We start from the raw sequence: 24,103 nt of genomic DNA, 5'->3' as shown, positions 1-24,103 counted from the left end.
GCCAGTCAGTGTGTACTCATACAGCTACAATGAGCTCTTCATAATGCTCTCCCGATGAAGTCTTTCATTAGGTGAAACTTAGGCCTATGTTGGGAAGAAAAAAGAGCATTTACAAGAAAACTCACAGGAAAAACTTCAAGTAGTTTCTCAATGGTGTTGTTTAATCCTAATAACATGCAAGAGGAAAATTGAGAATTGTTAAGTATAGGAAATCAGAAGAGCATTGTTACAATATGGTGTGGGTCTGCTGATTTTTTTTTTAAGTGGGTTGTAGTATGGTTTTTAATAGGGGTAATGGTCTAATAAGCATGTGCTATATATATATATATATATATATATATATATACACACACACACACACACACAAAAAGTCATTTAAAAGTACGTGTTTTTACAGGATTGTTCTGGGAGGAAGGATGGTGAGATCATGATTGTTGAATTTAATTATCAAAACATCACCAGGGTCCTATGGGCCATAATGTTATTTCAGGGGGAGAAGGATCAAGGCTGAAGGTTCTCTTAGGGCACCTAATGCCCTTGCAGCAGCCCTGTCTATTGTGGAAAATGCTTTGTTGCATTTGCATGGGCCTGTGTGAACTTGAAGCAGATAGAGATGTGTGTATATTGGCTTGCATGGGCATGAAGAAAGTAGAGGCATGCTGCATTGGCTGGTAGAAGGATGCAGCTGCCCTCCTATCACCCAGCAACAGTTGGCCAGCAGCATTCGATTAATGGGGTGGGAGAGATGGAGGAGAAGGTAGTATGGAAAGAAATATGGAGAAAATAAAAGGGGGCCTATCCACAAACGTTTGGGCAGGGCCCCTTAAGTGGTTAAAACAGCCCTGCAGTGAGCTGATTGGTAGGGTTAGAGCAAGAGAGATGGCTCAATAATCAAGGTTTAGGCCAACTCAGAACCAAAGATGGAGAATCTATGGAGAGAAAGCCACTGCCCTTGGATATCCCCCATTCACCACTCGCTCTGTGACCTTCAAAACCACCTTCTACTTAAACTTACTGTAAGCTCTTTAGGAATGGGACACTGTGATCGTGAGAATGATCTTGTGCAGTGCTATGGTAGCTGGTGGTTCTTACATAAGTAATTATTTTTATTATAATTTTCAACGTACACTGTTAGATTGAATAGTGGGTAGGTTTTAAATAAAGTGTGATACACAGTCCAAAGGAATTATTACATTTTAAGTACAAGAAAACAAGTTACAAGAGAGGTTCATCTCCCATGCCCTAGGTTGTGCTTTTTTAACAGAGCATGCAGCCGGCAATCGATTATGTTAGGTTAACGAGATGGATCTGGCCACAAGAAGTAAGTAAAATTTAAACGTGTTGTGCGTGAATCAGTATATCAGCATTTGTAACAATTGTGTAAAAAAAACAACAACTAGCCCTTTAAAACAATTGGAATCCAATTCCCATTTTTTTTAAGTTTTTGGGAAAACACCTCCAGCTGGCAGCTAGCTGCGAACGACGGGGAAGGATTTACCAGAATCAATCAGCATTAAGTTCTTCCACACCCTGTGGCAACGCTTTGTTCGCTACATAACATGATATGAGCCAGTAAGACTGTTTCTATGCACCGATTTTGGAAATAGTGTAAGTTTGTTTATTTCTTTGTGGTAAGTAGGATAACAAGGTCCTGCTTTTCTGCACTATTTCCAAAATCCTTGCATGAGTTTCCATTTTACCTTTGTTATGCCACCACAAACGTAAAAAAAACAAGCCTGCCTGCCACAGCGATCCCTTCACCAGGTGAAGTGGCAGTTTTACTCTGGTCTTGTCCTTTGCACAAGTTCACATAGGAGCAAGACAATGCCGGAACCGGAAGTGAAGGGCTTTGGTTTCCGAGGGGAAAACTTTGAGAAACAACCCCTGTATCGTACACTGTGGGGCGGAAGCGTAGGTTTTGTATGTGTATGGCGAGGAGGGAAAGAGTATTTGTGTCGCCATGGACCGACTTCGGGATTATGATCCGTACGAGATCGAGGAGCCAAGTGATGAGGAACCAGGAGAGAGCAGGTACAGGAACGAGGTCGGGAATTGTTTGCCCGGGTGAGAGGATCCGCCAGGAGCAGTCCTTTGCTCCTGCTGGTCTTGTTCGGACCTGTGGAATAAGCATTCCCAGAGCTTGGACATGTACCATGGCAGCTGAACCGATTTAAGCCTTCCCTAGATGAAACTGATGAATTCAGTTCCTTGGTCCTGATGTACAAGGGTTTTTTTTTGCCAATTTGTTTATGTCTATAGGGAAAATGCGCCATACACCTGATTGTGTATCTTATGCTTAGTGATAGAGTGACACATCCATCAGTTCCTACGCTACATCTTTTCTTCTCCAGACTACAGGGATCTCTATTGAGCGGCAGAACCGGCTCTTACAACAACAAAATAACATTTCTGATGCATATATATAGAGAGATGGTGCGCCCGAAAATTTGTTGCTACCATATGGCTCACAAACAAATTAAGTGCATGTAAATTATTTAAATGAAGGGGATAATGAGCTGGGTTTTGTTTGTTTTTTGCAGGGGGACAGGGCTGGCATTTTCTTGTTTGGGCTTCCAGCTCAATTAGTACCAGCCTCTACTGGGCTACAACATCATGAACCTTTTATTTGTAATTAGTCAAATGTGTTTCCTCCAAAGTTTTAGACCCCTGATAGATCAATTGGCCTAGTCATTGCAGTGATAGCCCTTGGGTCCTTCCAAAACCCTGCAGTTATGGACTCTAACCTCAGCCACTAGGTCTCACAATTTCTCAGAGACTATGAATATTTCCTCTGCAGCATCAGAAGAGAGGAAGGAGGTTGTCAAAATAAAAAAGGGTTTGTAGTTAAATGTATCACTGGGTCAGCATGCTAGCCTCTTCAGCAACCCTTCTGCCCAACACAACGACAAAGTTGTCCAGACCCTGATCTTTTCCCCCTTCCTCACAACAATTAGCCTACTTGGATGCCAGCCTACCACTCCCCCAGCAACATACAGATGGCAAGAACCCATGCAAGCCTTCCTGATCCCCTATATCCATCCAAAGGCAGAAGGAGAAGTGTTTACCTCCTGCTATCTTGCCCAACACTTTCAATATCATATTGGATCAGTGCTACCTCACACCTAGGCCCACTGTAGGCCAAAGTGTGAAGCAGTGCTGAGCCAGCAACATTTTGACGGCAAGGCACAAGACTATAGGAAGTAGGCATCTCTCCTTTTGCCAGGACCATGGACTCTGAGGAACTTGGAAGGGTAAGTGGGATGGGCAGCTTTGTTACAGATAGCCCAAATTCAGATTATGAAGCTTTAAGGAGATGAGTGGGGCAGGCTTGGAAGAAGCAAAAGTTATTAAACATGTTCAGGTCCAAAAGTGTCAAAAGTCATAAGCATTTGCTAACTATTGCAGGATATATTGCAAACATAAGTAAAGGTAAAGCACTGTCATCCATCCTGTGTCAGTTATTACCCCATAACATTTAAAACTATTTAAAAATTATAACTAAAATAACCTAAAACTCTTCAGAGTCACACAAAATAAATGTTTAGAGGTTGGTTTTTTTTTTGTTTTGTTAACTTTTGTTCTCTGCCTCTCACCAGATTCCAGCTGGCATTTACTAAGCTTTTTCTCTGTAGACAGAGAATAGGAGAAAAGCCATAGTACATCAGGCCCTTGGTCTGTAGCTGCTGTTCAGGCTTTCTGCAGTACTTTGTGTCCTTGCTAGGCTTCCTCTCCCTACAGCTTCAGCAGAAGATGCAAAGCAACAACATAAGTTCAGCTCTTGTCAGCAGGAGAAAATGGGGTTGCATTAAGAACATAAGGACATGCCATACTGGGTCAGACCAAGGGTCCATCAAGCCCAGCATCCTGTTTCCAACAGTGGCCAATCCAGGCCATAAGAACCTGGCAAGTATCCAAAAACTAAGTCTATTCCATGTTCTCTGTAAGTACCCAGATCAGTCCAGATCGTGGGTTGATCTTCCTGTCCAGCAGGTGGAGACAGACCAAAACTGTAGGGGTATCCTATATCAGGACAGAGCCTACCCTATACCCCTTCAGTATAAATGATCTGGAAAGAAATACGAAGAGTTAGGTAATCAGATTTGCAGATGATACAAAATTGTTCAGAGTAGTTAAATCACAAGCAGATTGTGATAAATTGCAGGAAGACTTTGTGAGACTGGAAAATTGGGCATCGAAATGGCAGATGAAATTTAATGTGGATAAGTGCAAGGTGATGCATATAGGGAAAAATAACCCATGCTATAGTTATACAATGTTAGGTTCCATATTAGGTGCTACAACCCAAGAAAGAGATCTAGGCGTCATAGTGGATAACACATTGAAATCGTCGGTTCAGTGTGCTGCGGCATTCAAAAAAGCAAACAGAATGTTGGGTATTATTAGAAAGGGAATGGTGAATAAAATAGAAAATGTCATAATGCCTCTGATCGCGCCATGGTGAGACCGTACCTTGAATACTCTGTACAATTCTGGTCGCCGCATCTCAAAAAAGATATAATTGCGATGGAGAAGGTACAGAGAAGGGCTACCAAAATGATAAGGGGAATGGAACAACTCCCCTATGAGGAAAGACTAAAGAGGTTAGGACTTTTCAGCTTGGAGAAGAGACGGCTGAGGGGGGGATATGATAGAGGTGTTTAAAATCATGAGAGGTCTAGAACGGGTAAATGTGAATTGGTTATTTACTCTTTTGGATAATAGAAAGACTAGGGGGCACTCCATGAAGTTAGCATGTGGCACATTTAAAACTAATCGGAGAAAGTTCTTTTTTACTCAGCGCACAATTAAACTCTGGAATTTGTTGCCAGAGAATGTGGATAGTGCAGTTAGTATAGCTGTGTTTAAAAAAAGGATTGGATAAGTTCTTGGAGGAGAAGTCAATTACCTGCTATTAATTAAGTTGATTTAGAAAATAGCCACTGCTATTACTAGCAACGGTAACATGGAATAGACTTAGTTTTTGGGTACTTGCCAGGTCCTTATGGCCTGGATACGCCACTGTTGGAAACAGGATGCTGGGCTTGATGGACCCTTGGTCTGACCCAGTATGGCATGTTCTTATGTGCTTACTCTCTGTTTCCTGTCTTTTAGCCAGTTTGTAATCCACAAAAGGGCATCGCCATTTATCCCATGACTTTTTACTTTTCCTAGAAGCCTCTCATGAGGAACTTTGTCAAATGCCTTCTGAAAATCCAGATACACTACATCTACTGGTTCACCTTTATCTACATGTTTATTAACCCCTTCAACAAAGTGAAGCAGATTTGTGAGGCAAGACTTGCCCTGGGTAAAGCCTTGCTGACTTTGTTCCGTTAAAACATGTCTTTCTATATGTTTTGTGATTTTGATATTTAGAACACTTTCCACTATTTTTCCTGGCACTGAAGTCAGGCTAACTGGTCTGTAGTTTCCCGAATCGCCCCTGGAGCCCTTTTTAAATATTGGAGTTACATTAGCCACCCTCCAGTCTTCAGGTACAATGGATGATTTTAATGATAGGTTACAAATTTTTACTAATAGGTCTGAAATTTCATTTTTTAGTTCCTTCAGAACCTTGGAGTGTCTACCATCCGGTCCAGGTGATTTACTACTCTTCAGTTTGTTAATCAGGCCTACCACATCTTCTAGGTTCACCATGATTTGGTTCAGTCCATCTGAATCATTACCTATGAAAACCTTCTCCGGTTCGGGTATCTCTCCAACATCCTCTTCAGTAAACACTGAAACAAATCATTTAATCTTTCCGCAATGGCCTTATCTTCTCTAAGTGCCCCTTTAACCCCTTGATCATCTAACGGTCCAACTGATTCCCTCACAGGCTTTCTGCTTTGGATATGTAGAAAAGTTTTTTCTGTGAGTTTTTGCCTCTACGGCCAACTTTTTCTCAAATTCTCTCTTAGCCTGTTTTATCAATGTCTTACATTTAACTTGCCAACGCTTATGCATTGTCCTATTTTCTTCTGTTGGATCCTTCCAATTTTTGAATGAAGATCTTTTGGCTAAAATAGCTTCTTTCACCTCCCCTCTTAACCATGCCAATAATCATTTTGACTTCATTCCACCTTTCTTAATGTGTGGAATACATCTGTACTGTGCTTCTAGGATGGTATTTTTTAACAATGACCATGCCTCTTGTACACTTTTTACTTTTGTAGCTGCTCCTTTCAGTTTTTTTCTAACAAGTTTTCTCATTTTATCAAAGTTTCCCTTTTGAAAGTTTAGCATGAGAGCCATGGATTTGCTTACTGTCCCTCTTCCAGTCATTAATTCAAATTTGATCATATTATGATTTCTATTGCCAAGCGGTCCCACCACTGTTACCTCTCTCACCAGATCCTGTGCTCCACTGAGAATTAGATCTAAAATTGCTCCCTCTCTTGTCAGTTCCTGAACTAATTGCTCCATAAAACTGTCATTTATTCCATCCAGGAACTTTATCTCTCTAACATGTCCCGATGATACATTTACCCAGTCAATATTGGGATAATTGAAATCTCCCATTATTACCGCACTACCAATTAGGACTCAAGGAAAAGAAAGGGTACAGGAATATTAAAGCAGTAAGGAGACACTTAAAATAAGTGCTACAGTTTCATTCTTCCTAGCTTGAAGAGGGAAGAGGATAGCAGTCCTTGAATTAATATAATGTTTCCAAACCCTCTCCTGAAGGTCACCTAACCAGATGGGTTTTCAGGATATACATAATGAATATACTTGAAATGGATTTCCGTAAATTGGAGAACCAGAGAATGCAAATCTATCTCATGCATATCCACTGTGGCAATCCTTGTTAGGTGTGCCTTCAGGAGAAGGTTGGGAAACGGTGAATTAGCAGCTACAACTTTTTCTGTCTTCATCCTTTCCAGGTGGAAATTAAGCTCACTCCCTAAGGCTTAGCTCAGGGAAGTTGGAAGGTGAGAGCTTTTGAGGAAACTCACCAGCTGGAGTCTTGTCAGAAGTGCAGACACAAAGCCAGTGCCATGAATGTTAAAAAAAAAAAAAAAAAAAAAAAAAGCCAAAGCACAAAAATAAACAAATCCATGGTGAAAAGCAGTGTCCAGTGCAGCGGTTGATTTTTACACATGATAGATGTGAAGCAATGTGAAAGCACTGGTAGTTCTTTTGAGTTTGTGTTGCTATAAGGACCTGATATGCTCAGTTTGGTACTGCAAGTGCACAGTTCCTGTTCTGGAATAGTAGTTTCCTTCTCTAGTGAGATCCCAGTGAGGTATAGAAAGAAAGATTCTAACTTCCATCCATTGGGAACAGAGCTATTGAGTGACTGGGGAAGGCTTAAGGCTTTTGACATCACCTCCTGATGTGTTTTGATCATTGTCATATTGGTTTTAAATGGAAGAAACAGGACTACATTTATAAACGTGTCACAGAAATGGCCAAATCTCCCTTCAGAACCTGGGTCACCAGCCAGCTACGAATAACATTTCTCTAATGCTGATTGTCATGTTTTTTCTTTTATGAACATCAGGATATTTTTTTTATTCTGCTTCACTGTACAGTTCTGAAGATGAAGTGGATGTACTTTTACATGGCACCCCTGAGCAGAAGCGTAAACTGATCCGTGAGTACCTTACTGGGGAAAGCGAGTCTTCCAGTGATGACGAGTTTGAAAAGGAAATGGAAGCTGAACTAACCTCCACAATGAAAGCTATGGAAGGCAGCTGGAAGTCATTAGAAGCAGGTACATCAATGACAGTATGTGCCTTATGCAGCGTCTCTTAGTTCATTCAGCCCAAAGTGCTTTGATTTTGAAAGAGGATCCTTTTGGTGATTTGGCCCAAGATCTCTCTAGGGACCTCTCTAGGGAAGCACCCTTTGAGGTATAATTCTCCTCCCTCAGAATGTGTCCAGTCAGACAACATAAAGTATCCGCATGAGGCTCTTCAGAAACTGATTTCTTTTGTGCAGTTCCTGTCTGAGGCTCTCCTATTAATAATATGTAGACTGGGTGGAGTGGTAAGGCTCTGCCAGAGTGTGTTTTTGGAGTCCTTTATTCCTGCAAATCCGTGAGTGAACCGAGTTTAAACTTCTCCTCTAAAACTACTCTTTTTGGTCTGTAAAATGGGGATAAATTAACTAAAACTTCACTTTTTTCTACTTACTGTCTGCGGTGGGTGCGTGTTTATGGCTTTGCATGGCTTCAATTATTTTTTTTAACATATTTTTATTTCATTTTATAACAATTACAAACCAACTTCGCAATAGCTTACAAAAAGAACAAATCCCACCCAATTCTCATATCCCTCTCCCCCCTCATAACGAGAGTCAAACGAAGAAACAGAACAGACCTTGATAATTTTGCACTGTGTTGATCATTAATAATAGAAGTGGGTTTTGGAGCATACTTCCCCTGCAGAGAAGAAGGCAGAGTTTTTATAAATGTGTCCCCAAATTAGTGGAAAGCTGATTTTTTTTTTTTTTTTTTTTCCCCCCCCATGTGGATTCATAGACCAGGTTCTATAATCCATATTTAAAAGCTCTGACATTTCTGAAATCCAAAAATTTAACATAGGAGCCTCAGCAAAAATCCACTGAGCCAATATACTTTTTTTTTTTTTTTTGCAATGCAGATCCCCTTTACCAAAACATAGTTTCAAATTTAGTACAGTCAATATTATCAGAAATCATCCCCAGATTACATAGTCGCATGAGCTGATACCTGAATGCCCAGTGTTTCAGGTATGAATTTCATAATCTTTTCCCAAAAAGATGAATTGGGGGCATTCCCACAACCTATGGCACAAGGTGGCTTTAATTTCAGAACATTTCAAATTCCTGGGGGTGGCTATGTTTTATTCGGTGTGGTCAGTAAGGCAACATTGCCAATCAGTGAATAATTCTAAGATGATGCTCCCTTATTAGAATCGATGAAATACTTTTATAAAGTCACAATCTATACTAGAAGAGATGTCGTCCTCCTTGAGATCAGATCCCAGATCAGTATTCCACAACCCTGCCAAGATGGAAAATATTTTGTGTGAAGTAACTGAATTAAGAAACTTATATAAACTAGTCAGAGATTTGTTTCCCCCCTTTAAACAACAGTAGTAATCTTTGGAATGGTCCAGAAGAATGGGGTAACGTTTTAATTGCTAAGCTTTATGAAAAAAAATCTGTTACTCGATAGTTAAAGTGCTCTGGCTTTTCAGGGTTTTTCAGTTCACTGATTTTTATTGCTAGTTAGCACCTTCATCCACCTTCCTCTACCTCATGTACCCTGATTCTTGTTTCTGTAACCTTCATTATTAAGGCAAAGCAGTTCCTGTGCTAGAATCCGATATCTATTAGATATCGTTTTCTGGCAGTCACAAGGGGCAATTAATAAGAAGTGTTTTGAAAAAGGTTCATTTTAGTGAAACAGAATGAAAAAAAAGCATTGGAAATGCTGATTGTAGTGCAGTTTAATAATCATGGGGCAGAAGTTTAAAAAAAAAAAGCAAACCCCTCTAGAGACTGTGCTGTTTTCTCCCATCAGTGTCATTTTTTTTCCTGGCATGAGAATGGAGATTGCTCAGCTTCAGGCAGAATTGGCAAGAATTAAAGGGGCCTTGCCCATATCCAGAGTCCACTAAGTCTGTCCCTACTTCTCTAGAGGATCCAAAAAAAGAGGAGCAGATGGATTACAGTGGGATCAAGTAGGATAAGGGCTGTAAATTGGACACATCTCCCCCGAAACACTACCACTACAAAACTCCTTCATGACACATGCAATAAAGGAAAGAGCTACAGAGGTAAAGGCCTGCTGTAAAGGAGAATTCAGGAATAGTGGCATAGGATGTAGTGAGAAAAGGAAACTCCTAAACAGGATTGGAGAGCAACAAGAATTGTAAATGCCTACCCAGATCCACAGCTAGCAGAGATACAAAGTACATTCTCAAGATTGCTGGAGCAGAAAGAAGGGATGGAGAAATTGTCACAGTCCCATTGGGGATAAATGACTTAGGGGTGGATTTATCAAAATGCGGTAAGTACCGCATGCGATAGCAAAAGGGGCGTGTTTTATGCTAATATAGCATTTATCGCAATTTGCGCTAATTACCTGTGCGAAGAGCTAAGTTAGCGCAAATTGCGATACCATTTCAGATTCTGCGATAAGTGCCAGACCTGTTGTATTTCCTGCATTCAACCACTGGGGGACCATTTTTAATGAGAGAGAGAGAGCGAGCCTAGCCATAATATCATGGCCCATAGGCAGGTATTTGTATCCCTATGGTAGGCCCACCTAGTAACTCGAGGTGGGGGTTAGGGGCCACTTTGACATTCTACGCGACACCTACGAACAGAACAGTGGTCTCTTGTGAAGATTTGCTGGCCTTCGGAGTGAGGAAACTCACTCCAAGATGAGATTTGGCCAAGGTTCTCTCAACCTAGCTTGATGTTACCCAGGTAGAGAGTCCATCAAGCTAGGTTGAGAGAACCTTGGCCAAATCTCATCTTGGAGTGAGTTCCTCACTCCGAAGGCCAGCAAATCTTCACAAGAGACCACTGTTCTGTTCGTAGGTGTCGCGTAGAATGTCAAAGTGGCCCCTAACCCCCTACACTCTTACCTAATCCCCACCTCGAGTTACTAGGTGGGCCTACCATAGGGATACAAATACCTGCCTATGGGCCATGATATTATGGCCGCTCTCGCTCTCTCTCTCCAAGGCTCTGAAGCTGTCAATTCAGCTGAAATCGGACTTACGGGAGACATCGCAAATGGCGATGAAACCTTGCCGCACGGTCACGGCAGCTATCGCACAGCCGTAACGCCGACAGGCTAACCCAGCCCACTCTCCGCCCCTAACTCCTCCTATTTTAGGAATTTGCATCGCACTGCGTTAACAGGGCTTTTCGCATGCGATAAGCCCTTAACGCATATCGCATTTTGAAAAATGACCCCCTTAGCTAGGAAGCAATTAAGTGTGTTAAAAGAGAATTTCAAGAAAAAGTGGCCTATTCTGAGGTGTTTTCTATGTATTACCGCTGGGGGAATTCTGTGCCAAAAAATAAAAAATTCTGCATACTTTATATTGGACAAAATAACATAATATACATGACAGTCTTTAAGTAATTTAAAATGTAATACAGAAAAAAAGTTATTACTTAAAGATGCTGAGTTTTAAATATTTTGAGCAGAATTTCCCTAGAAGTACGTTGTAAGAGTTTCCCTTCCACCCTTCTCCCTAGTCCCATGGCCAGTCTCCTTTCACTTTTCCTTCTCAGGCCCCCCCAACTCATCCACTTGCCACACTCTCTCCCCTACCACTCTAGGATCAATCCCTTCCATTCTGTCTCCACTTCGAGTTTGACCCCCTCTCTCAGTACTGCCCCTCACATAGGCTCCCTCTGTCCATCTCTCTCTCTCTCACTCGCGCACACACACACACACACACACACACACACACTCCCCGTCACACAGGCTTCCTCTCTGTTTTGCATACACATCCACAGGAGCTCCCTTTCTTTCTCACGCATACACTTCACACGGGCTAACATACACACACCCTCTCCTGCACATTGGCTCTCCCTCACATACTCACAATCCCCTTTTCACGCACACCAGCTCACAGTCTCTCACACATATGCACACTCCTTCACAATCTCCTCACATAAACTCCCTCTCTGGTACCCAAACACCCTACACACAGGCTTGCAGTCTTACACACACACTCCCTACACAACAGCGTCTCAGTCTCACACAAACAATCTCTACACACAGACTCACTCTCACTGGGGCCTGCTCCTGCTCCTTTGCTGTGTTGCAGTATGCCGGGGCCTTTTGCTGCTGCTGCTGCTTCACTGTGATATGGCATGCCAGGGCCTACTCCTGCTCCTTCGCTGCAAGGCAGCATGCCGGGGCCTTCTCCTGATCCCTCTTCACCTTGAGCAGGATGGGGTCTGCTCATGGCCGCTGGGACCTGCACATTCTTCGCCACGACGTGGCATGTTGGGGCATGCTCCTTTTTCACCGCAAGTGGGATGGACTCCACTCGTGGCACACCAGGGGCTGCTCCAAATTCTGCACAGAAAATGGAAATTCTGCGCAGGAGGAGAATTCTGTGCAAATTCTGCACTCCGCAGTAGCTCAGAATTGCCCCAGTAGTAGTGTGTGGCAAGAAATGTCAGTGCATGACTGGGGCTCCATTTGGAGAAATCAAGGCCTTTGTAATAACGATGACCTACATTTGTCTAAGAGGGGAACCTTAGTCTTAGTTGAACAGTTCAGATCATTCACCCGACAAGAATTTAAACTAGATGAGGTGGGTGACAGTTGGAAGCTGGTTGTGAATTTGTCTGTCAACCCCAACAAACAAATAAGGTAAGTGGAGAACCACAAAAAGTTGGGAATCCCAGAAAGCCACTTGTAAAGAACAGGGAGAATGAGTGTAGGTAGGATATATAGCAAGGAGATGAGGGAAGGATCACTATCTGGAAGGCTATAAGTACAGATGTTCATAGTCTGGCTAGTAAACTCCAGAACTAGATGTCCTTATGGCAGAGGAAGATTTGGATATTGTTATCATTGCCAGGGTTTCAAAAATTCACTTACTCACACACCTTGGACAGATGGATGATATCAGCTGGTCAGATGGCCCCGGTAGCTGGAGACAGTGGCATCTTTGGCTCTGATTGTGGCCCAAGGAGGAGGCAGTAGTGACAGCAGGCTCAGGAGGAGGAAAGCTCTTTGGGTCTGATCAGGGCCCAGGTGGGGGAGGAGGAATAGGCATATTCTGCTCCATTTGGGGCCAGTGAGGCAGCTACAGGTACTAGACAAGGCTGCACCCTTTCCCCCCTCCTTGTTTGTGCATTCTGAACAATCATGTGGATATTTGTGGGATACCTTTTAGGTAAATTTACATTTAAATTAGCCGCACTTGCTGATGACATTTTAATCCGTATTAGAAATCCAAGGAATCCTTTCTAAGGTTTATTCAGATTTTACAAAATAGAGTATTGTCTGGATTGCGCCTCAACCTAGATAGGTTCTTTTGATTCAGATATGTGGGAAAGTATGTTCCAGTTGAAATGGGCCATCTTATAGTCACTTAAGTAAAACGGGAAGGAAAAAGGCAAGCAGATGCACTAATGCCCATAGTATGGGAAATAGGCTTGCTTCCCCCCCCAATTGTACTTAAGTGGCTGTATGATGAATATAGCCGCTTAAGGTTCACGTTATCTGGATTAACATACCTGGATAACTTTAGGACTATACAAGGAGAACCTAAACTTATCCTGGTAGGTTTACTTGTATAATTTGAATCTTAACCAGCTAGATTCAGCATATAGTCAGTTCAATAAAACTGGGAAAAAAAAGGCAAGCAGATACACTAATTCCCATAGTATGGGAAATAAAGTCCTGGATCTCAGGCAATCATGGATAACTGTAGGGACTACTCCTGAGGTAATCCTAAACTTATCCAGATAATACTGAATCTGTGTTTTCCAATTAAGTTACCAGATAATTTCTCCCACTTCACCCAGCACACCCCTAGCTTATCTGGATAAATTTCATCTGGTTAATCGCTTAGCCGGATAAAGGAGGCACTCAGTCCACCGTGAAAATTTCAAATCCTGGGCTTTATCCAGCTGAGTCCTAACTTAGTTGGACAAATTCCTTTGAATCTGGACCCCCCCCCCCCCCAGCGATAAGGGATTTATAGGAAAAAAAAATGTGCTTTTGTTTTCGGGAGGGTTTTTCCCCCCACAACTTTTGGTTTGTGGATTATTTGATTCGTTTTCATTTGTGAGAAAAAATGAATCAAACCATTAAAAAACAAAACAAAAACCTGCCAAAAAACAAAAACGAGGCCTCTCAGGGCCTTCTGCCCACCCGCCCACCTGAAAAAATGCTTGGGCTGGGATCTCCTCTGGCCACCACTTACCAGGTCCAGTGGGGATCTGCCGGCTTCGGCCTAGGCCAGGCCGAGGATGCAGTAGGTCAATACAGTCTCGGCCTGATCCGGAAGCTGGGTCCCAACACCGGGGCCTTGGACCGGACCCAGGCCTGATGTCACAACCCGACCTGCAGGCTAGGTCCCAGACCTAGACCCGGATCTGAGGCTGGAATCCATGGCTCTCCGGTGCGACACCAGCAGCCCGGGTTAATTGGCTTACAAATGCCGAAGAAAGAAGAAGATAAAGAAGAGGCGTTGAGACTCAGGCGTCAGGACCTGGCCTTTGGGTTGGGTTGTGGCATCAGGCCTGGGTCCAAGCTGAGGCCTGGCCTTAGGACCTGGCCTCCGGGCTGGGTTGTGGCGTTGGGCCTGGGTCCGGGCTGAGATTCTGGCATTGGGTCCCGGCCTTGGGCCTGGGTCCAGGCCTGGGCTGAGGTCTTGACCCGGGGCCGAGGACCCGGCATCAGTCCCAGCATTGGGACCCGGCCTTTGTCAGATATCTGACGGATAAGATAAGGTTTGGGGTTTGTTTTTTTTTTTTGGGAGGTCATGGCCAAGGCCCTGGCATCAGCTTTTGCCGCCTCCGAGACCCTGGCATTGCCGTGGCTGTGGCCCCAGCTTTGTGCCTTGGCCTAGGCCTGAATCATGAGTTTAAAATGAAACTAACAAATAAGATTTGTTTCATTTGTGGGGGCCCCCTGAATTAGCCTTATTCATTGCGTTTTACTGTTTTGTTTTAAACAAATGCACATCCCTACTAGAGATGACTTTTTTGGATATGTCAGTGAAAAAGAGGAATATGTGGAGAACGACAAAGGAAAAACTAGAAATACTGAGCAAATGCTTCACCAAAGAAGGGATTGGAGGAAGCCCACAGACAGATGGCAGGATTCATACTTACAGAGGATTTGATGTTCTTGTTCAGGTTCCTTACAGTAAAATGGTACCTGTAGCCTAAAACCACAGCACTGAAAGTATCTCATTGTGTTTTCTGTCAGAATGCTGATAGTAGTGAATGGCAGGGTTAGGGCAACTTTGGTCCTTGAGGGCCACAAACCGGTTGGGATTTCAGGATATCCCTAATGAATATGCATGTGATAGATTTGCATGCATTCTGCCTCAGTTGCATGCATGCCTGTTTCATGCATATTCAGTAGGATATCCTGAAAACCCGACCTGTTTGCAGTCCTTGAGGACCGGAATCACCCACCCCTGCTGCATGGTCCCTTCTTTTCCTAAGGCCAGTTTTCCTTGTTTACTGACAGGTTCTTCCTCTGGCCCTGAGCAGGCAGGGACAGCAGCTCATACACAAGATAACTGCCAGGAGCAGTACTACGACGAGATTTATTTTGATTCAGATTCTGAGGATGAAGATAAAGAAGGTGAGTACCAGATGATCCAGTTCAGGTGTTTCCTTACTTGAGGGTCCTTGTTTTGCCTTGAGATGTAGTGTACAAAAGTTATTTATTTTAAATGTTATTTTTAGCTGTTTTACCTCGATAAGTAGGCTGAATTAGCCATTACATGTGGGATAATGCCATCTGGCAGCACTGAACGGACTTGTCTCTCCTAGCTAGTAGAGCTTTGAGCTCTACAGAGCATGTGTGGGAGGCACCTTGTGAACTTCCTCAGTCACTTTTTTGTTTGAGGACAAACACAGACGTCTACCCAGTCTCTCCAAACATTTTTTTTTCTCTAAAACTTAAAAATGAATTTCTCTTCAATACTTTTTTTCTTCAGAATTAGTTGTTAGTTGTCTTGGTGCCTCTGCAGCACCCACAACAGTACTTTTCAGTGCTATGGGGAAAAGAAAATATAGAAGAAAACTTTGCTTTCTCAACATGACTGGCAAAAAGAAACCTAACCTGAGTGGATTCAAAAACTGCATCTACAGCAAGGTAATGCCCCTCAGGTACGAGATGAGCTCTGCTATCAATGCCTTGGCCTGGACCATGATCAGACAGACTGCTATCACTGTGCACAGATGTCCCCGCATTCAATGTTCCAGGGCAAGTAGAACTGAGGAACCACATAAGAACATGCCATACTGGGTCAGACCGAGAGTCCATCAAGCCCAGCATCCTGTTTCTAACAGTGTCCAATCTAGGCTATAAGAGCCTGGCAAGTACCCAAAAACTAAGTCTATCCCATGCTACTGATGCTAGTAATAGCAGTGGCTATTTTCTAAGTCAACTTGATTAATAGCAGGTAATGGACTTGTCCTCCAAGAACTTATCCAAACCTTTTTTAAACCCAGCTACACTAACCACATCACCTGGCAACAAATTCCAGAGTTTAATTGTGCGTTGAGTGAAAAAGAGCGTTCTCAGATTAGTTTTAAATGTGGTACATGCTAACTTCATGGAGTGTCCCCTAGTCCTATTATCCAAAAGAGTAAATAACTGATTCACATTTACCCGTTCTAGACCTCTCATGATTTTAAACACCTCTATCACATCCCAACTTAGCCGTCTCTTCTCCAAGCTGAAAAGTCCTAACCTCTTTAGACTTTCCTCATAGGGGAGCTGTTCTATCCCCTTTATCATTTTGGTCACCCTTCTCTGTACCTTCTCCATCGAAACTATATCTCTTTTGAGATGCAGTGACCAGAATTGTACACAGTATTCAAGGTGCGGTCTCACCATGGAGCGATACAGAGGCATTATGACATTTTCTGTTTTATTCACCATTTCCTTCTTAATAATTCCCAACATTCTGTTTGCTTTTTTGACTGCCGCAGCACACTGAGCCGACAATTTCAAAGTATTATCCACTATGATGCCTAGATCTCTTTCCTGGGTGGTAGCTCCTAATATGGAACCTAACATCGTGTAACTATAGATAGCATGGGTTATTTTTCCCTATATGCATCACCTTGTACTTATCCACATTAAATTTCTTCTGCCATTTGGATGCTCAATATTCCAGTCTCGCAAGGTTCTCCTGCAGTTTATCACAATCTGCTTGTGATTTAACTACTCTGAATAATTTTGCATCATCTGCAAATTTGTTTACCTCACTCGTCATATTCCTTTCCAGATCATTTATAATTATATTGAAAAGCACGGGTCCCAGAACAGATCCCTGAGGCACTTCACTGCCCACCTCCCTCTACTGAGAAAATTGTCCATAAATCTCTTCAGAGTCTCAGAAGATCTTCTTCCTGTAATGCACTGTCATCTACCTCACTGGGAAAAGAATTCAGCAGGAGCTCCTCAAAGATTTCCCTCTCAGCCCAGGCTGAATCTGTGGGTTGAGTAGTGCAAGCCGCCCTGCATCGAAGAACAAGTGACATCATTCAGTGGGGCTGTTGGAGCTTGCATCGAAGAAATGTTAAGCCTTTAAAACGTGGTGCATCGACATGCTCAGAGCACGATACATTGACACACTCAACACACTGTTTACCTGATGCATGATGCACTGAGGCCTATGGTATACAGGGCCTGTGCTCCATCGATGCACAGCTTGAAAACACATGACATCACTGCCCCACCTAAGTTAACAATCTTGATGCAACTGCTGCATGTATTGTCGAAGCATCCTCATCTTCAACAAAGTTGGTGAATGGTCCTTTGAAACTCTTGAAACATCATCTGTCTGTAGCTTCCAGGCATTCAACTCCATCGAAGCAATTGATACATTGAGCCCTGGATCAGAGTCATCAGACTGCATTGCCTACACTGCTTAATATAGGCCACTATAAGAGTCACATTACCTCTATCCTCTCCAATTACCAGAGTGCTTACCCCTCCTAGATTTCTTGGGGAAGGCTTCTGCTTAGAAGTTCTGGATCCAGTATGTTCCATAGTGCTACATACCTCCAATAAACTACCTATTGAGCTGCAGGAGCCTATTCTTGTCTCAGAGGAGGATGTCCCACTACCAGCACCAGATCAGAGGACATGTCAGTTGCTCAACCAGATTGCAGGTCTAGTGAAAACTTTCTTTACCTCGTTGACTAAGGAGTCAGAAGGAACTATCTAGCCGCTTCTTTCTGGCATCGCTACAGCGATCTCTCAGACCAGAGTCCCAATATTGCCTATAGGAGTGAATACATTATCAGAACCCTTAATACGGTATTCTTCATCATCCCATTCAATTGCAGCGGAGTCAAGTCAGTCAGAGATGATTGACCAGGATATTTTCCTCTCAGAAGCCATCAGAAAAACCTCCTGGTTCACCTTCATCGTCATTGTGGTCCTGGTTTAGTGAGCTTTTGCCAGTAGGTTGAGAAGAAGAATCTGCTAGTACTCCTTCTGACTCTCTTCTGAATCCTTCTAACTATACATCACTTCTGGATGGCAAAGTTTGTAGAAAAGATGGGGATGATGATTGGTGTCAACATTTGAAAAGATAAAGACCCCTTCTCAGAAGTCTTCAGATTTCTGCACATATTGGACACTTCATCCGGACCAGCTGCTCTCCCAATCCACAACATTCGAAGCCTATTGCAGATGAAAATGTGGAAAATACCTACCTCTTGCTTTTTTACAGCTAGGAAACTGAATTTTAAAGTGCAGAGTCTAAAAATCCCCAGGGTTCGGGGTCATGCAACTACTGCGCCAGTGCATTGTGGTGAAATCTGCCCTGAACAAGGAGAGTTGATTCAAATTCACCCCAGGGAAGGATTATAGGCTACTAGACAACTTTGGCAAGAAATATTTTCAAAGCTTCATGCTTACCACTCATGTTGCCACTAATCAATTCTATATGGTCCAATATCTTCACAGCTATTTTAGTTGTTTACCACCTGATTAATTTATATTTTTTATTGTACATCACATTGATTGTTATTTATAATTTACAATTAATCAAATTTTGAAAAAACTTAACCAATTGCATTAAAAAATTAAAGCCTTTTCTGCAGCCTATGAAAGGTAGGAGTTATTACCCCCAGCTGCTTTGGGATGCAGAAGAATGTGTACGTCACCTTATCCATTCTGTCTATAAGTCATTCGATTCTGTTTCATATATTTTTATCAGCTTCGATCAGAGTGAAGCATATGGTGTGGCTCAGAACAAGTAGCATTTGAGAGGACATCCATAACAAACTGGCAGATCTCCCTTGTCTAGGGGACAGCCTGTTCTGCGAAAAACTCAGGGAAACAGTTGCTCAAATAAAAGAGCAGAATGTAGCAGTCCAATCACTCTCGACAGCCTCTCAGCAGCCCTCCACATTGAGACAGTCCTACACATGTAAAAGGCTATACTTTCCCAGTTCTGGCCTTTTCAACAACACCTTCTGCCATTGCTTCTGGCCCAGCGATAACAACCATTTCTAGCCAGGACAGCAAGAATGTCACCAGCCCAAAATAACACAACGGACCAAACCTAAGCTTGGGTCCAGTTTTTGATCCCTCCAATCTGTCAGCAGTCCTCTGTTCCAGTGGTGGGCAGAATCCAAGCCTTCATACATGTGTGGTGGCAGCTAACCAAAGACCAATGTATCCTTAAAATCTTGGAGTCTGGATACCGTTTGCCTTTCTCCCAGCTACCATCCTTTCCACATTACTCTACTTTCAATCCAGATTTGTTTCACTTGATATGGCTTTGCCTGGAAGTACAGTCACTTCTTCACCAATGAGAGAGAGAGCCAGTTCCTGTGTCCCAGCATGGACAAGGCTTCTACTCCCGATTTATTTACTCATCCCCAAGAAATCAGGAGGTTTGAGGCCCATCCTGGATCTGAGATGTCTGAGCAAATATCTACTCTAAGAGAAATTCAAAATTAATCCTCTCAATACAATGGATGTTTGCTCTCTATTTGAAGGATGCATATGCTCATATACCCATCCATCTTATAACTGGCACTACCTTTAATTCAAGGCAGATTCTTCCCACTATCAATACAGAGTAATCCCATTTGGTCTGATGGCAGTTCCGAGAGTCTCTACCAAATTCCTTACAGTGGTAACGGCGTTGCCAGGGGCTTCAAGTGTTCCCATACCTGGATCACCGACTAGTCACAGTGAGCTTGCAAGAAAAAGTGTTACTTTTCCTATGCAAGATAATTTATCTTCTGTAGGATTTGGGTTTTCTGGTCAACTTCAAGAAGTCAAACCTAGTGCCGACCCAGAATATGAAATTCATAGGCGGATAGTTAGGCTTGCTACAAGAGAGAACATTTCTATCACTTGACTGAATGAAGACTGACATCTCTCATTTGCAAATTACTGATCTCACAATGTTCTTTAACCAGAGCAAATCTCATTACATTAGATGTGGCGGTGGTCATCCCCATGGTTCCATTTATCTGTCTTCATATTCGTCACAGTGGGGTCTACGCTCTCAATGGGAACAGCTAACTCAACCAATCCCAACTACAGTATAGATTTTTGAGAACATGAATTGGGAACTTCACTGCTGGTTGGAACCCTCCATTTCACGATCTCCCACACCAAGTGATGCTAGCAATGGATACCGCTGCAAAAGGATGGGTGCTCACACAGGATTTTTATGAATCCAGGGCACCTGGTTTCTCTCAGAGAACCACTTCTAAATCAATCTCTTGGAACTAAGGGCAATCAAGTATACTCTGTCAGCGTTCACGCATCTTTGGGGAAAAAAATCTTGATTCAAACAGACAACAAAGTTGCCATGTTTTACATCAACAAACAGGGAGGCACAGGATCATGGCCTCTCTGCCAGGAAGTGTTGAAAGATTGAAGCTGGAAGGCCAAGAATGGAGTTGTTCTACAAATCACTTATCTCTCGGAAATCTCCAACACTCTGGTGGATTGTCTTTGCAGAATTATCCGCCTGTATGAGTGGTTTCTGTGACAGTCAACAGCTGACAAACTTGTCACTCTACCGTTCTGAATCGCTAGTATGCTAGATTTCATTAAGTTAAATGTTGTTTCTCCTAATGCTTTAAGCAATTTAAGTTAATTTATTTAATTATTCTCCCAGTTCTGCTTTTCCTTGTTATATGTAAGACACTTGTGTTATGTCATCCTTTAAGTTATATGTAAACCGGAGTGATTGGTAACATTGTTACCAGAACCTCGGTATATAAAAAATGTTAAATAAATAAATAAATAAACTATTTGACTTATAGGTCTACCATTGGTCAACCTCTTTGCAACAGAATAGAACAGAAAACTAGATCAATTTTGTTCAATTCTACCCAGGGATCTAAGGTTAACTCAGGATGTTTTCCTCCTTGATTGGGGAACAAGCTTCATGTATGCTTTTTCACTGATACCACTGATCGCCAGAACAGTGTAAAAGCCTACTGCAAGATTATGCTCGCTTGATCTTCATAGCCCCAGTGTGGCCCAGATATGGTTTGCATATCTAGTTCAACTTTCCAGCAGCCCTCCCATACACCTGGGAACAGACCCTGCATTGTTAACTCGGGACAAAGGGATGCTTTATCATCCAAACCTTCCATCCCTCAATCTAAAAGCTTGGATGCTGAATACTTAGTTGATTTTGACTAGAAAGCCATCAACCAGAAAAACTATGCCTTCAAATGGAACAGATATTCAAAAAAGTGCCAACAAAAATGCCTTTGCCCCATTTTCTTGTGTACTAACGTACTTGCTCCTCCTTTCTGATTCAGGCCCCACAAGGTGGTCTTTAAGAGTAAATCTCAGCATTACAGTGGCTTACCATGTTCTGGTCTCAACGCATCCACTGATATTGAAGTTTATGAAAGGGTTATTGCATTTTAAACTTCCAGTACAAAAATCTTCAGTTTCTTGAAATCTAAATGTTTTCCGTTCTCAACTGATGAAGCTGCCTTTTGAGCCTCTAGAGATGACTTCTCTTAAGTACTTGACATGGAAAGTAGTATTCCTCATCGCAGTCATTTCAGCTAGGAGAGTCAGTGAACTCCAAGCTCTCATACACTATCCACTATACATGCAGTTCTTCCACAATAGGGTGATATTCTGTTCTCACCCAAAATTTCTGCCAAAGGCTGTCTTGGCTTTCCACATCAATCAGTTCATCATTATCTACCTTCTTTTCAAGGCCACATGCACATGAATGAGAGAGAGCCTTGCATACTCGAATGTACCACCAAGTTTTGCAGCTGTTTGTGACATGGAATCCTAACAGACTTGGTGTGGCAGTTGCTAAACATACTTTGTCTAATTGGCTAACAGACTGCATCCTGCACAACTACGCCTCAGCAGGATTACAGATCAGTATCAAAACTCTGTCAAAGCTCATCAAGTGAGAGCTATGGCTTCTTCTGTTGCTCATTTTCAAGAAGTGCATCTCGAAGATATCTGCAAAGCTGTAACCTGGTCATCAGTTCACACCTTTTAAGTCTCATAACTGTCTAGACAATAACTAGAAAGTTAATTTGGACAGGCAGTTTTGCAGAACCTGTTTTCTCAGTGGCCTACTCTCCATGGTGGGGTCCGGGTTGCTTACTCCAGTAATTGCTCTGCTGCAACCCTCAGCTTGGGATACTCCACATGTAATGGCTAGTTCAGCCTACTTGTTGACGAAAAAAGCAAGTTTGCTTTCCATAAATGGTGTTTTACATAGCTTGATGAATTTCCCTGGTATGCCTGCCTGCCTCCCTGGAGACTACCTAGCTAGAATTAGCTCTGATATCAACAGAGGAGGCTCACAAGGCAACGCACACATGGGAACTTCCACACCTTCTCAGTAGAGCTTAAAGCTCTACTAGCTAGGAGAGGCAAATCTGTTCGGTGTTGCAAGATGACGTCAACCTACATGTAATGGCTAATTCATCCTGCTATCTATGGAAAACATTTACGGTGAACAAATTTGCTGTCCCTGTGCTGCTGAGATTCCCATTGGCAAGTCCATTTTAATATTGAAACAAGGCACTAAGTTGACCCTTTGAAACTGTGACCTGAATTTTGTCCTCAATGGTGGGGGCTTTTTGACCAGTCTATTTAGCTTTTAAGAAGAAATGTACTATTTTTAAAATTTTACTCCATTATAACTGAAATACATTTTAACAGTCATAAATGTTGATTTTGTACTTGGTATAAGCACTAATATGTTAATTTTTTGTGCCTGTTTCTGAAGCATTTTAACTATTTGGTTAGTTTATTCTTATTGATACTGTGAAGTTTGTTGTTTGTGCAAATGTTTATATTATTTCACTGTTAATTTGTTCGTCTTGTATTTTTTTCTTATTGTACACCATGATGTTTTTATGAGTTGATATATTAAGTAATAAATTTAAAAAAGTACTCTCACAGTCCCCACCTGTCTCTCTCAAAAGCCTCTCCCTACATTGTCCCCATCAGTTGCCTTTCTTTTCCTCACATATCCCCCACCCAGGACCACCAGTCTCTTACATACAAGACCTTAAATTGTTGAGCAGTCTCAAAACTCTTATTTGCCTGGAAAGATCTGCAACTAAATCCATCTTCTACTTAACCAAAGTACAAGATACATTTTAAACAAGCCAGTACAGTGAACTGTTAGACATGATCTTTAATTACTGATGGACTGTAGCCTCTCATACAAATTTCAGCCCTTCAGTAAATGCTTGAAAATGTTTTACAAACATCTCTGCCTAATCATATAGTCCAGGGGTAGCAAGCCTGTGACTTGGGAGCAACATGTGGCTCTTTCATATGAAAAATGTAGATCTTGTGCTTCTGTTCCATGGCAACTGAGCACCACTGCAGAGGACAGGACGGGAGGGGCTGAAACAGGGAGAATAACATAAAGCAAGCAGAGAAGAGCTCCAGCTACCCCTCACCCCATCCCTGGCACTGAATGCAATGAGAAGGAGATGAAGATCACCTCCTTCCCATCTTCCTGAAGTCAGCAAAGGAAATTGGGCTGTCTGGCACCTTATTCCTCCTAGATCTATGTTGCCATTTGTTCTGCAGCAGATATGAGGGAACAAGTTCTAGCGTTGGGGAAATAGAGGGTGTGAGAGAGGGATGGCATAAGAGGTTGCATAAGAGTCGTGCGGTAGTGGGGGGTGTGGAGGGAGCACAGTAGAACTAAGGATGAGGGCAACAGGGTTGGATAAACTGGGGGAAAAGAAGGGGGGGGTAGAGGGTATGTCCAGAGATGGTGGTGGGGTAGAGGTGAGAGTAATTAGTAAGAAATGAGGTTGCGGTGGGACAGAGATGATGATGAGTGTATGTGAAAGACAGCCAGATGAAGTGTGTATGTTGGGGGGGCAGGAGGATGGGGACAGAGAATGACAGGTAGTGAAGGAGGAGGAAGGGGGACAG

General features: G+C 42.6%; 1 protein-coding gene across 1 annotated transcript in view; it reads left to right on the top strand.

Moving 5' to 3' along the window:
* The first annotated feature begins 1,846 nt into the window (after positions 1 to 1,846).
* The window catches only part of EAPP (E2F associated phosphoprotein), a 67,160-nt gene continuing 44,903 nt past the window's right edge, over positions 1,847 to 24,103 (top strand). The window contains exons 1-3 of the mRNA XM_029598938.1: positions 1,847 to 2,031; positions 7,539 to 7,720; positions 15,182 to 15,298. Coding sequence (XP_029454798.1) covers positions 1,961 to 2,031; positions 7,539 to 7,720; positions 15,182 to 15,298 — 370 coding nt within the window. The 5' untranslated portion in view covers positions 1,847 to 1,960. The remainder of the gene's footprint in view (positions 2,032 to 7,538; positions 7,721 to 15,181; positions 15,299 to 24,103) is intronic.

Source organism: Rhinatrema bivittatum, chromosome 4 (assembly GCF_901001135.1).
Source record: "Rhinatrema bivittatum chromosome 4, aRhiBiv1.1, whole genome shotgun sequence".
Lineage (NCBI taxonomy): Eukaryota > Metazoa > Chordata > Amphibia > Gymnophiona > Rhinatrematidae > Rhinatrema > Rhinatrema bivittatum.
The sequence above is the reverse complement of the archived record's forward strand: the minus strand, read 5'-3'. Positions and strand labels throughout refer to the sequence as shown.